Source organism: Condylura cristata, unplaced genomic scaffold, assembly GCF_000260355.1.
Source record: "Condylura cristata isolate star-nosed mole 26May11 unplaced genomic scaffold, ConCri1.0 scaffold00006, whole genome shotgun sequence".
Lineage (NCBI taxonomy): Eukaryota > Metazoa > Chordata > Mammalia > Eulipotyphla > Talpidae > Condylura > Condylura cristata.
The window spans coordinates 41660912-41676176 of NW_004567107.1; the positions used below are offsets into that span (position 1 = coordinate 41660912).

General features: G+C 32.5%; 1 protein-coding gene across 2 annotated transcripts in view; it reads right to left on the reverse strand.

The window, feature by feature from the left end:
• The window catches only part of RFX3 (regulatory factor X, 3 (influences HLA class II expression)), a 262431-nt gene that overhangs the window by 25647 nt on the left and 221519 nt on the right, over positions 1-15265 (reverse strand). For both annotated transcript variants that reach the window (XM_004677634.2, XM_004677633.2), the window contains 2 exons: positions 11587-11795; positions 3351-3504 (listed from right to left, as the gene is read on the reverse strand). In XM_004677634.2, the coding sequence (XP_004677691.1) occupies positions 3351-3504; positions 11587-11795 (363 nt within the window). The remainder of the gene's footprint in view (positions 1-3350; positions 3505-11586; positions 11796-15265) is intronic.

Below are 15265 nucleotides of genomic sequence, written 5' to 3' on the forward strand. Positions count from 1 at the left end.
AAGTTCTAGTTTCAGTGAAAAGTGGACATGATTTGCCCAAGATTATACCACTATAAATGACAGAATTATAAATAGAATTCAGTTCTGACAGTTTTCTCTAATTTTCAGGCTTTAAATATTAGATTACATAAATCACACAAAGTACCATGAATTTGTTTTTGTACAGGTTTTATGATGCAAAGTAAAAGTACAAATCAGAATGTAAGTATTTAAGGTCATCTGGGATAATTGGTGTTCCCTGAAGTAGGAGTTAGGATGAGCACGAGAGAGTTAGTAGAAGGTCCAAGCAGAAAGAATCATGTACATAGTGGTACAGTGATGAGAAAATCTTCATGAATAATAACACAGAAAAGACCACTGTGGTTGCAACAGAGTGTAGCTTGAGGGAGGAGTGGAGGTTGATCAGAGCCATGTGAGACCTAATAAACTAAGGATTTTAAGTAGGAGATCACACAATCAGCTTTGCATTCATCTGATGATGCTGGCTGTGTTATATAGGACTTGGGAGAAAGCAAACTTAGTAATTGGTTGAATAAGAGAGTCATTATTTAAAGATATGTAAGGGTTAATGCTCAGATATCCAGTATGATCAACAGTGAGAATCACAGTACAACTTACAGAGAAGAGAGAGCCATTAGTAGATACTCATTAATTTAAATGTCTAAATAAGCTCCCAATAAATAATGACAACAATTATTATTTTTGTGGTTGCTGTTGTTACTGATGTTTGCAGTGGCAGCTAGTAAGGGTGTCATAATAGATTTCTACAAATTTGGCCCAATGTGATCTCCCACTGTGCACACAGATATTTCTGAACTTTGTGTTTTGAAAGGAACTAAGAATCTAAGAGACTAAGAATGCAGCTAAGGCCAACATGCAAAAATCTTTATTGTCTCTAATCTGAGTTACAGGGTAAAATTAGGATGACATGTGAGGGACACATGAGAAAACAGCCTTCTTTTGTCTTGAATTTCCTTATCTTTATTCCAAGAATAAACAAATTTTGAAACTATGATTTAGTCAACAGGTTTATCATGCCCAACAGGTATATGAGACATCAATGCTGTATGGGGAGGGGAAGCCGATGCCATTTGCTTTAATTGGTCTGGGATGAATAATGGATGAACACAAAGAGTTGAAAGGATTGTCCTAACTGGGTAATGGAATAATAAGCAGAGAAATCAAGACATGTGCATAGATCTTTGATCTTACAGAAGGTATTTTATGATCTACATTTATTCAAATTCATTGCTTCTTGTGACAATCAATTTTATTTCTCTATATGTAGTTTAAAAAGAAAACCTATTAGGATGATTAATAGGTAGTATTTACTGTGTAAGGCCATTTCAATTCTGTAAGGTGTCTGTGTATGAATGTAAGGAGGTTGCTATGTTTTCACACTGTGTGACCAGTTCATGTCCACTGCCTTTGTTCCCTAGAGATGCAAGGGAAGCAAAGGCCATTCATTAGCCACATGGTGTTAATTAAAATCTTTGTTATCATTATCCTTCTCATCTCATTAAAGTTATTCCAGAGCAGGGCCCTCCCTGTTGGTGCTGCGGGTTAAATAAAGCACAGCACTAAGAAGCTAAAGCCACTTGTGCATGAGTTCAATCCCTGCTGACCCAGAGGTGATCCACAAGATGTGGCAGACCTCTCCTGACCCACCCGCTGCTCCCCTCAGCAGTGTGTTTCGTTGACCTGCCTGTTCTGCTCCCCGCTCTGTCTCTGGCCCCTGGACCCCTGGCATGTACCCCAGTTATGTATGAAGAAATAAATCTTTGAAAAAAAAAGTTATTTCAGAGCATATGAGGTGGATGGGAAATGTGTTAATGTTACCAAAAGACATGTCTATTTCAGAAGTTTTGAGCCCTGAGTTGAGAAATTTTACAGTATTTAATCTACACCCCAACTGGGCATTTTGCAACCAAGTATCTGTACAAGAACTAAAGAAATAGGCAATGGAGAAAAGTCAAATCTAAGATAAGTCTAGATTATTTTGGTTACATGAGGTCCTGCCTATAATTTAAAAATGACAGTGATTCTTGCTTTAACTCACATATATAAATTGGTGTGTGTGTGTATGTATATATATATATATGCATACACACATTCATACATATAAATAAATGCAATCATCACTAAGTGACATCATACAAAAACATATAGATCAATATATAGCAAAAGATTTTAAAGAAAGGAATATTTCAGTTGACATTTTGAACAAGTATGACATGTATTTTATCTCTATTAAGATACTTAGATATATTTGAGGTGTATAAATACATTTTATGTACACCTTTATCATATTTACTAAACTAGGAAACAATCTTATTTATTTTCACATTTCTATTTAAATAATGGCATACACGTAACTAAACAAGGAGTATGTCTTTACTAGTTGGGATAATTTGTAATACTGTCTAACCTGGTATAATCTAGCAAGATCTAAGTACCTCCCAGATCAACACAACCAAATGAACTGATGTTGAATCATTGGAGTATCTGCATCTATATCTCATTAAGTCAAACAGCCCTTATTTATATTAACTTCATAGTTTTTGTTTTTGTTTTTTAACATTTGTTGAAAATAAGTTATCTAGACACTACTCAGAATCCCCAAAGAACATATTTCTTCACTATATCTTCATGATTAGAAGTATGGATTTAAATTGTGATTGCATTTGCAAAATAGATCTCCACTATGTAAGTAGCTCTATAACCATTTAAACTCTGTGTTTTGTCTTTCTAAATAAACCTCATACACTAATCCATAAAACAAAATTGCTTTATTACATTTTAAAGACTTAAGATTGTGCTAAGCATATAGTAAGTGCCCCCAAAGTATTAGCTACTATCACCACCATCATTATCATTATTATCCTTCTGAAAATGAATCATGAATTTTTGTTTTGGGAGGTTTGAAAAAAAAAGTACAAAATACAAATTACCTTTTCTTTCTGTATTCCTACCTCCCAGCTTTATTAGAAGCATCAAACTTTATTATTTTCATTCAGTAAGGTTTTTTCCCCCAATGCATTGATTCTTAAAATTTTTCTTTTATATAAGCACCTTTATAAAATATGGAAATATACATTTATAAAATATAAATATATAACCTATAATTTTAGAATCTTTTGATTAAGAAAGCACACACGAACAGTATGATTTAAGGCCCCCCTATAATAACTCTACATCTCTCCAGGGTCTCAGATTACTTGGTTAGAAACAACTGCCTTAATAAATACAGTTATTTACTAAATTATTTTTAAATTAAATTGTTGATTTAAATAAAATTCAAGTTGTTCTTTAAAAACCCTGTGGGTCATAGCTTTTTTAGCTTCTCTTACCTCACCCATGACCGCTATGGGTGTCTCTCCCGTTGCCTGAGCAACACGATGTTCTACTAAGTAGAACATATACTCATCGTAGAGTAGACGGATCAGATGGAAGGAGCCAAAGCTAGCAGCACTGCGTAAGGTTAAGTCCCGAATAACCATTGAACTGTTCCAAAAGAAAAGATATAAAGCAGCCAATATTAGTGACCAGGATTAGAGTTCAATCTACTTTTCTTCTTAAAAGAAGTCAATTTACAGATCTAAAAGTTGGTATAGCATGAAATCCAATGTGGAATGATATCATTATTGAAAGTAAGAGGTTCAGTTTATTTAAAGCAGGGTGATAAGTAGGTAGTCCTCAGGTTGACTAGAGCCACACAGATTAGCTATAGAAAAAGCATTTCATAACATAGGCTGCTGACTATCTTAAACTTGAAATGGATCAGAAAAGAATTCTGAATAGTTGAAAACTCATCACCATGGCAAGTAAAAGTAAATCAAAATGAGTAACTCTTTGATGAGTAAACACTGTTACCAACACTCTACAATAATGACTGGAGTATGATTTACAAAAAATGTGTTTGTATGATATACAAAGGTCTCACAATATTCTGAGCAGTGTTCCCAGATTTGGCAATATAGAATATAGGTGGGGTATGTGCAGAGATTTGTGCAAATTCATTTAGAATATATGCTTATTAAGTGATTTAATTTCTTATAGATTTCCAATGAAACTAATTTTATATTATAAAATAATTTTCCATTACAAGTATAACACCAATTAAAAATGCTTATCTTTGAGAAAAATCAACATTTATCAGATATGCCAAAATACGAAGAAAACTGCCAATGAAATACTAACATTAATCCTATTATCTTTAAAATAGCAATGAATCCAGGCCCTCCCTGGTGGTGCAGCGGGTTAAAGCACTGCACTGAGAAACTAAAGCCACTTCCACATGAGTTCAATCCCCGCCTGCCCCGGAGGAGACCACATGGCGTGGCAGACCTCTCCTGACCCACCCGCTGCTCCCCTCAGCAGTGTACTTCGTCGATCTGCCTGTTCTGTTTCCCACTCTGTCTCTGGTGAATCCTCTCACCCTCCGCATCTCTGGCCTGTACCCCAGTTCTGTATGAATAAATAAATAAATCTTTAAAAAAAAAATAGCAATGAATCCCAAATGGAACTTTGGCCTGACTAACAATGTGCCAATCATTCAACTTGTCCATAGACTTCAAACCTCTCTTCTATTTCTAACTTAGGGTCAGAGTAGTGTGTGCCTGTGCATGTGTGCATACATGTGCATTTCTCACTAGTTTCATTTAGTGACCTATTTTAGAGATTTCTGGTCTAGGAAAATTAAACAGTCATTATATTATCAGAAAAGAAGAGTCAAAATTTCACAGATGAATAGACTGATATTCCTAAGACTTGCTTGCAATGAAGAATTCTAAAATACAGGCAGAAGACTTTACTATTAATTTCATTTACTTAGAGGATACTAACATATCTAACTATACATTCAACTTGGTAAGTGACAGATCATCATCTATTTGTAAAAAATAATTAATGTAAATGTAATAGCTATTTGAAATTAAGAATTTTCCCTATAGAAGTAAATTTAAAAGGCCAGTAACCCTTTATTTTAAAAAAGCAAAGCAGAAATACAAAATAAAACATTTAACATGTTTTTTACCCTCACTAGACCAAACTTGACCATGTAAAGTAAAAATTTTTTAAAATAAAGTAAGAACAGAATCCACTCCTAACTGCATTTTTACTGCTGAATATAGAAAATATAAAAATAAAATACAGAGAAACCAAATGGCCAACAAACATACAAAATATGACTAATGTTATTTAATAATTTTTTAAAGCCAAGAATATACACTGAAGAAAAGTCTCTAAAAGAATAAAACTGGACCAGCATCTCAGGCCATACACAGAAAATAACTTGCAATGGATTAAAGAGACCAGACTCATAAATACAAGGAAGAAAACATAGATAAAACACTCCATGATATAGGCTGCAGTGGTATGTTTGTTAAATCCAGTCCAACAGCTAAAGAAACAAAAGAGAACATAAGACTATATCAAATTAAAAAGTTTCTGCACAGTAAAAGACACTATCAATAAATTAAAACAATGCCTTATTTAAAAGAAGAAAATATTTACATACTATATATCTGACAATTGACTAATACCCAAGAACTCAAAGGATTTACACAGTTCAATGAAAAGATAAAAAATAACCCAATCAAAAGTGGGAAGGAGTGCTAAATAGTCACTTTTCCAAAGAAGACATGCATTTGGCTACCTGCACATGAAAAAAAAATGCTCATCACTTGTCATCAGGGGAATGGCAAAACAAAATCACATTGTGATACCATTTTCCACCCCTGAGAGTGGCCCATGTCAAAAAAACACCAGAAATAAGTGTTGGTAAGAAGACACACTGGTCCAGTCACTATGGAAAATACTATGGAGATTTCACAAAATATTAAAAATGGATCTACCGTATGAAATAACAATTCCACTCCTATCTACCCCCAAAATGCAGAAACACTAATGAAGGGATGAATGTACTTCTATATTCATCCTAAACTTTGAAATCACATACAATGTTGTAAACAGATTCCATATTTACAAACAAATGAAATAGTTCAATTTTAGCGGTATTTATACTAGTAGAAATTATGGAATGCTGATCAAATTATGTTTCATTCACTTATATAGTCTTCTACAAAAGTTTAAGGGAATTAAAAGGACAAGACAAAAAAAATAGTAACATTTGACAAACGTTAAAGAAGTAAGATATGTAATATGGAACTTGAGTTATAAAAATAATAAATGGAATATTTGTCACTTTTTAGTATAAAAGTTTAACACTTTATGACAGCATGTTCGATTGAAATTTTATCAGTCCCTTTAAAAAATTCAATCCCTTTACATAAACTTTCATATAACTGCCTATATGTGTAATTGGATTCAAAGATAATTTCATGATTATATGACACCACCAAAACCACTCATATGCTTTATAACAAAAGAAAAAGGAAATGTTTAATGTATCTGACACACATAATCCATTATTGTGCGAACATTAAAAATACTATTTCTGAAGATTTTAATGATAAATGCTTAAGAGATGTTAAGTGCAAAATGTTAAGAGAAATACATTGGATCACATGTTATAGAACTCTTAAAACATTTTAACAGTGTTTCTTTTTTTCTCAGTATTTATATTGATTTAAATTTATTGCTTATAGTTTTGTGTATTTGACTTTCTAAAGTGAGCACATACTAATTTCATAATAAAAATATTTATTTCAAAATATGACATTCATCACAATATAGAAAACCAATCCTGGGTTAGTTAAATGTTCAATAAACTTTTGTAAGGATAAATATCACAGATATCAAGTGAAATTTTACACATATATCTGTATTTCTAAATTAAAATATCAAGCCTTTTTTTCCCTCTGAAATAAATCTGAACTTATTTTAAAAAAAAAAAAAACTAAGGAGACTATTCACATTGGGTAGCTTTCTGATACTACTATAGACAAGCAGAGTTAATTATTTTTTCAAAGAGAATGCACAATCGTCATTGAGTAGATACTGTGTCCTTACTGTGTACCAGGGTCTTGTTCTGGAAAAACCTAGATAATATTTTGGCCTCAACAGAGCTCACTCTGTTGATAGGAAAACAACTGATAAATATGCAAGTAGATACTAAATACAAAGTTATGAGTGGTAAATTCTATGAAAAAAAGAAAAATTAGGAGAAAAGTTAGAGTGAGTAGCACCGAAAGCTAGGATGTTGGGGCAAGTTTTTCTGAGGAGGTGAGATCAAAGCAGACACTGGATTTAAATAAAGAAGGAAAATTATGCAAAAATATGAGTTTTACTACAAGGCAGACTTTGCAGTCTCTTGATGTATTCAAAGAACAGACATGAGGCTAGTGTAGCTGGACAATGAGCAAAAAGAAGAATATGCCTCAGGATCCAAAAGTCACTAGTAGCTGGACCATGTGGGATCTTGTAGGCCATGACAGGCTTTTGGATTTTATTCCAAGTGATTTTGTAATTTCTGAACAGTTCATGACTTTATTTTAGTTATGAGATGTAGTATTAAATTATACTGGAAAACAAAACAAAATCAGTGACCCTCAGTTATAATACCTATTTAAAAAAAAAACAAAACAAAAAACCCAAGAAATAAACTACTGAAAAGGATATCATAAAATTTAGAAAGGAATTAGTTGAGTTATGTTATTAATACTATGTCTCTTTTATTTCTTCTGTGTTGGGTTGCTGTCCTACAAGCCAAGTATTAAAAAAACATAATTAACAGTTTAATTGGAAACCAACAATCCAATTCAGACTTCTGAAGTATATATTGAGAAACTAACTCCACTGAATTTCATGTTAAGCTACCAGCAATCCAATTCCTTTTAAAACTAGAGTTATAAATGATAATTATTTTATAATAGATGAGAAATACCTTTGCCTATTTATATTTGTAACTTACAGTGTGGAGGCTGGAACATATTACCCAATACATGATACTTAGTCCATCTCTTAATTTATTTAGGGGTCTATCACACCCTTTCTAAGAAGAAAGATGAGAACATCACACCTATGACCCTATGTGAGCTTTCTTTTGAAACAATGCTTACAGTTGATTCCAAAAGAACAGTACTTTTGAGAAGATTTATATATTGTCCAATTGTACACAAACTAGATTCCCTGTACCCCTTTTCAAGTCAGTGTATCAAAGCTGTTAACTTTCAGTCTTTAAAAATGGGGTATTTGGATAATTCTCAGCATGGCCCTGAGGAATGTTCTGTTCTGCTACCTACCAAACACACAAGCTGAGCAATGGCCCACATAACTTTTCCATTTTTGCCTGAGAAATATATATATATATATATATATATATATATATATATATTATGTTTGTATGTATTTTTTTCTATCTCTGAGGGACTCAACAGAGCGACTCAAAGTCAGGCTAGGCAAGGGGAGACTCCATTCTGAACAGAAGGTGTGGTGTTTACAGAAATTTATCAACTACTTCTACCGTGAACCTCTATTATTTGTTCTACACTGATATGCATATACATTTGTACACAGAATTTTAGAAATTGAGATTGATTTTAGAATGTGAAGGGTCTATGAATGTACTATTTCTTATTAAACTGTCAAAGACATTAAAAACTGTAATTTTGCTTCATTAATAGTTTGTGAAGGCAGTTTTCTTTACTACAGTATTCCCATGCTATAGAAAAAAAAATTCAGATTTTAAAGGTTCTTAAGTTTGTAAGCTACTGATGTTACCAGCAAGAGGTATGCGATGGTCTAAATATGTCTTTCCTTTTGTGGTCCTGAACTATATGCCTTCAAGTCTACTTAAAATGAAAATAATAACCATAGTAGTATCTAATAATAAAAAGCCAATTATCCTCAACTCAGGAGGACAGAGGGCAGGCAAGTGATGATCTGCTCGGTTTGTGTATCTGCAGAGAATGAGAAATACAAGTAGTTTTCTTTCCTTTCAAGACACAGGCAACATAGCTCTGTAAAGACAACAGAGTTGGGGTGTGTTTCTAAAATGATATCAACTAAATATAGAATGAAAAATCTCTCATAAAAGAATAAGGGTAAGTCTGACATAATAATGTAAGTAAGCAATCATAGGGATAAAGAATCTCTCCTTTTCTGATATAAATGATGCACTGTTACTTTCATATAGGTTTTGGAATGACAAGTTAGTCTTAACTTCTGTTTCATGAATCATCATGAAGCATATATACCATCTATATGATTTTTCTGGAAAAAGTGGATGAATGAAATATCAACTGCAAGCAAACGGGAATAGCTGTAATCTTAAGAAATGTTCCCAAATTAGCAAATTTGAATTCTACGATTACTATTGCTGCTGCATCTACTTTGGAATGCTGTAACAATGTTTTCTAAATCTTCTCCATGTACTGAAAGAAGAAATACATTTTTCATCAATATAGTTCTCATTAACACTGAGATCTAAACCAAGCACTAGCTTTAATGGAGCAAACCCATGTGTCAGTAGAGTTGGACAGTACCTGCAAGTTCCCTCTCAAATTATATGAGTTAAAAGTATTAAACATCTGGGAGACAAACTGTAAAAATACCATTAAAAAAAAAAAGACATCCACAAAAACAGCAATATATAACTGGAGGTTTGCTTTCTTTCATTGTATTTTATCTTAGACTAGCCAGAAGATTTCCCAGGACATAAGATTAATTTAAGTCTTAATCATATATAGTGTCGACAACTCTAGTTTAAGAAATAAGAATTGAAACCAACTCAGTTGAGAGGATTTACTTATAATAAAAACAAAAAAAATTATCATAAATAAAAGATCTCTGGTTCTAGTTCTATAAAGATGGTCAGAACAAGGTAGAAAACCTAGAGTTTGGGCTTGCTGAGTACATAAGTACTACTACTTCTTAATTTCTGGTACTTTATTATGTATCTTCTCTTCTTACAACTTTAGGACTCATCACGAATATACTGATGATGACCACAGCTGTACCACAGCTACAGTCTATGGTATTTTCTGGGTCACAAATTCTGATATACATACAGCTGCATAGGATCTAAATTAGGCAATGCCTAAACACAATGTAGATAGGACTTTCAGCAAGTCGGTGGGCCACCTTTATTTAAAGAAACAAAAAATGTACTAGACCACAAAAGCAAATGCCAGGGTCAAAAATTTAACTTATAAAAGGGGACTCCATCTGTCATTTCCACCTTACATATATGTAGTATATATGCCAACTTGTACAATTTTTACCATCTGATGTATAAATGCCTCCTACCCTCTGTCCTCCTGGAGTTGGGAATAACTGGCTTGTTATTATTAGACACTATTATGATTTAACATTTTCATTTCAGAAGACTTAAAGGCATATGGTTTGGGGCCAGAAGAGAAGGTACATTTAGATACTATCCTGCTGGTAGGTAGTCAATAGCTTAGAAATGGAAGAAACTTTAAAATTTGGACTACTTTATACTGAGGTGAAAGAAAATAGTAATAGAAAATGCATTGCTGTGTACATTTCAGCTTTCAGTTTTTAATTCTTGGGGCAGATCTTTGGTGAGCAGCTCATCCTAACATCTGATTTCATATTATCAGCTCTTTTCTTCTAAGGTTTTCCTATGATCACCAAAAACATACATTTACACCGACATATGTCTATTCAAAAGTGATCCATTGTGTATTCTCTACTATATTTTTTAGCTCAAGCTAGTTATGCATTAGAGTCATCAGGATTTTTAAAGCCTTTTCTAGATAGTTTCTGGTTACCCTCATTATTCTTATTTAGTACTCCTAAAAACAAGATTCAGCAGTTTTGGGGAAGTACTGAACTTTTTTTAAAATATTAAATCTGATGTTTAGGAAACAGTTGTAATTTCTAAATTTGAAAACAATTGTAATCAATAAAATTAAGAAATTAACTGAATAGTCCAAAGCATAATTTGGAATCATCTAACATCTATCTATCTAATTACTGAGATAACTTTATTTTGACCAATGTATATGCTTCAGAGAAATGGGATCACACACATTCAAATGAATGCTACCACAAAATCCTTCCACAGAAGGATCCATCGTCCTCCACCAAAATCCCATCTACACTTTGCTCTCTACATGCCTCTCCTCCTCCCCCACTGGTAATCTCAATTCTATAGTCAGACTTTTAAAAAAAAGTGAAGATTACTGTGTCTCATCTTCATAGTTTTGGACTCAAGTACATTTTGGGGAGGAGCCTGAGAACTTGCATTTCTAACATCTTTCCAAGTAATAGTAATACTATTAGTCTAGGGTCACAGTTAGAGAATCACTGAAACGCACTTGAAAGAAGTACAGTGCTGATAAGAAAAAAGCCTGAGTGATGTGATTTTGCAAGAAGGACTGGAGCCCTTTCCTGATGATTGCCAAACACATTATCAAGACTGAAATATTAGCTATCCTTCAAGGTCTCTGAGCTAGAGGTTTTCTTTTCCTAGCAAGCAAGTTTATTTCCAAAAACCTCCTGGTACAAATCCACAGTATTGTTATCTGTGTACTGGTTGGAGAATAATACAAAAGTGGGTTTATGAAAACTAAAATCTTCACTAACTTCTTTTATCTGAGATGTATACACACATAGATACAGAATGTGAAAACTAAACAGGAAAAATTGGGATGATACCTGTAGAAAGACCATTTTAGCAGAAATTGCCTGGCAGCTTTAGGAAAACTGGGTCTTCCTTCATAGGGTTTCAGTGCTTGCATCATCACATTGTCAAGCCACGCAGCCCATTGCTCCAGGGTGCTCTGCTGCTGAAGAGTCATCTTGAAGTCTGTTTCTAGTCTCTGAACCATGTTGTCATCACACTGGCATACCCAGGAAGCCTGCTCCTAGGATAGTACATAAAATGCAAAAGTAAAGTTCAACTCAGTGTCTTTTCATTCAGTGTCAGCACAGAAACCATATACATGAATGGGAAATTATAATGACAGCTTTAAACAATTAAATGAGTTAAAATGAATGCTTACTTGTCAGTTATTAAGGAAGCTAACATTGCTTTTGTACATGAAAATATATGGTATGACATAATGGTTTAGGTTTTCTACATTATCTAGTGTGTGAACTTAGGCTCCTCCCCAAAACATGCAATCACTTAAGAAAAACTGAAGTTACAGTATGTAGTATGTAGGGTCTTTCATTCTATTCAGTTTCAATATCATTTCAAACATTCTTTTTTCCCCCTTTTGTCATATAAAACTGTAAAGTCAATTCATCTGAGAAGATTTAGGTTCAGTTAGATGGAATAGACTCAGTTGGTCAAAAGAGTTCTTTAGGGACTAAAACAGAAACTAATATTTAACACTAGTTTAAGTAGAAACAAGTGTTGTCTGAATTTTATGTACTGGAAATTGAAATCTCAAGGGCAATCAAGGGTATGAATGCAAATTAGTTAACAAAACTGAAAACAATAGTAACAAAAATGCTTTTGAAAGCCATAGATGTGCTCTCTGCTAAGAAATTCATTAGTGTCCCTTTGGTTCTGATTGGAAGTTTCATATTTGGTTATATATAGCAATGAAAATAGGAGGGTTTTGGGCTAATTGTTAGGAGGCTGCCACAATTTTTATGATGTTTTCAATGTTAAGTTGTATGAAAAAAATTATTCTCTCAGTGACAAAATAAAATTATCTGCTAATACAATATTTGACTTTCAGTCAAAGGACATGGATTTTCACTGGGACCTCAATCAATTTAACTGACCTCAAGCAATTCATCTAATCTAAGTGGGCTTCATTTTCCCTAAGCATAAAATTAAGATATATATGACAAGAGTTTTTAAGCTGGATTCATAGCATCCAGATAATATTTTCAAGATAAGATTCTGTGGAAGGGTGTCTATAAATCCCTAATTCTCTAAGACACTGTGAATATGTGTGAATATTTCTGAAAAGTGTGTCTACAACTTTTGTTCTATACGCTCTTACGAACACAGGTTTATTAAACTGACAATTTCAAATGAATAGATCCCTAATTTCTATTCCTTGGCTCTACTATCTTTCTTGATCCTACAGATTTTACTTATTCAAGAGAAATTTCACCAAGAAGGCACTTCAAATACAAAAATGTCCAAAGTCAACTCATTTCATTTCCCCAGGAATATGTAGTTTCTTCTGTGTTCTCAGCTCTATCTACCATTACGATTCTTTCTTTTATCTAATTTTAGTCATAAAATCTTTGAGATGTAAACTTCTAAATATAACTTTTAAATATTATAAATACAATAAAATATGGTGAATCTTAAATAAACAAAAGAAACAAAATATTAAGAATTTCTAAGATAACTACAACAGGCTGATGCACATACTTTTCAAATATTTCACATGCAATATATGCATAGGAAAGTATTTAAAATAAAAGAGGAACATATTATACACTCTGAAAGTCTTAATTTTGCATAAGAATTATGATAACTGCATTTCCAATGTAGGTTAATGTCTGCATGTGGTTTATGACTCAGTGATTGAATTTGTTTGAATGCATGGTTACACTATTATTTATATAACTAATTCTATAGAGCTACGATTTATGTTCATTTCAATTCTTTACTTTCAGAAGTAATGCCGGAAAGTTAGCAATCCTATATCTTTGTTTATTTTTGCACTTATTTCTGTATCATAGGTTAATATAAAAATAATTAAGACATTCCAATGTGTACTGTCAAATGATTCCCAGAAATTTTATAATGATTTAAGAGTCCACAAGAAAAGTCAAGGAAAAAATAAGGCATGAGGAAAGAATAGGGCAGGTTTTGTTATTTCTTTAATAACTAAGCATTTGCTTTTATTGTGGTTAAAAAAAAAAAAAACAAACAACACATAACATGAAATGTATTACATTTTCTCTTTTAATGTGTGTGCAGTACAGGGATGTTAACTACATTACCCTCACTGTATAATATACCTCTCAAACAATTTTCATCCTGCAAAACTGAAACCTTGCTGCCTTTGTAGGGGAGGATTGTTTTTGGCTTGTACATTCATAACAGATGAGGAATTTATTAGTATTCCTGGAATGATTTAATTTCATCTCATCATAAATTCAAATTCATTACTTGGTTAGCAGTTAGTTTTTGTTAAAAAAAGAATGATAATCTAAAACCTAACTTGGATAAATAAAAATGAGGCTGGATTTAAAGTATAATATACTACAATTTACTCTCAACATGCTTACATAAACAGTATTTTATTATAATTTGAAAATAAAAATATGAAATATTTTATGAAAAGAATACGGTCATTTCAAATTCTGTAACTGTTAAAACTAAGACTGACTATTAAAGATGCCCCTAATTTACAAACACATTATGTCCAAGATATTAAGGAGTCTGAAGCTTAAGAATCAGAATGTCTTTGAAATAAACACAAATCTATGCAACAGTTTTATCAGGTCAACCCACACATGCTTATTGAGTCCTTAATACATTTGAAAAGCTACCCACTAACATAACCCAAAAAAGTGAGAAAACAAATCCATTGTAATGCTACCAATGAAATAAAACAAAATCAATTACACTTCAATAAAAAAAACAAAACCTAAGTTGCATGTCTGAGGAAAAGATGACTTAGTTATAGGAAAATGAAGTGGTGAAAGATTTTCCCTAGGAAAATAATCACTCATTCAAATGAGTAAGACTGTGAAAAGTAAAAGGTGGGAAAAATGAAGTGAACACCATGGTGCTCATAGTCCTCTATTTGATATATTCTTGTTCTTTTATACATACTTGATATATTTTAAGTGATAAAATTAGATTTGAAGTTTAGGTTAAAATTTCTAGGAAATGAAATAATTTTTAGCAGTATTGTTTATTAAACATTTTATTGAGATATAATTTGTACATCACACAATTTATTCATTCAAAGTAGAAATGGAATGATTTCTTTTAGTATATTCAGAGTTGTGCATCCATTATCACAGTCAATTTCATTTCCCCCAAAGGAAACCTTTATCTCTCATCTGTTGCTTTCTAATCCCCTATGCCCCAGCCCTACTGGGCCATTATTAATCTGCTGTCTATATAGATTTAGCTATTTGATAAATGGAATCAAAACATACTTTAGGTGTTTCTGACTTAGTTCATTTAGCACAATGTTTTCAAGGTTCAGCCACAATATATCATGTATCAGAACTTCATTGCTTTTTATTGTCCAATAATGTTCTACTGTGTGGATATACTATATTTTATAAACATCAATTACCAGACATGACTTATGTCTACTTTATGTGGCTAACATGAACGATGCTGTTATTAATGTATTGGTATAAACCTAGAAGTGAACTTGCTGAGTCATACAGTAACTTT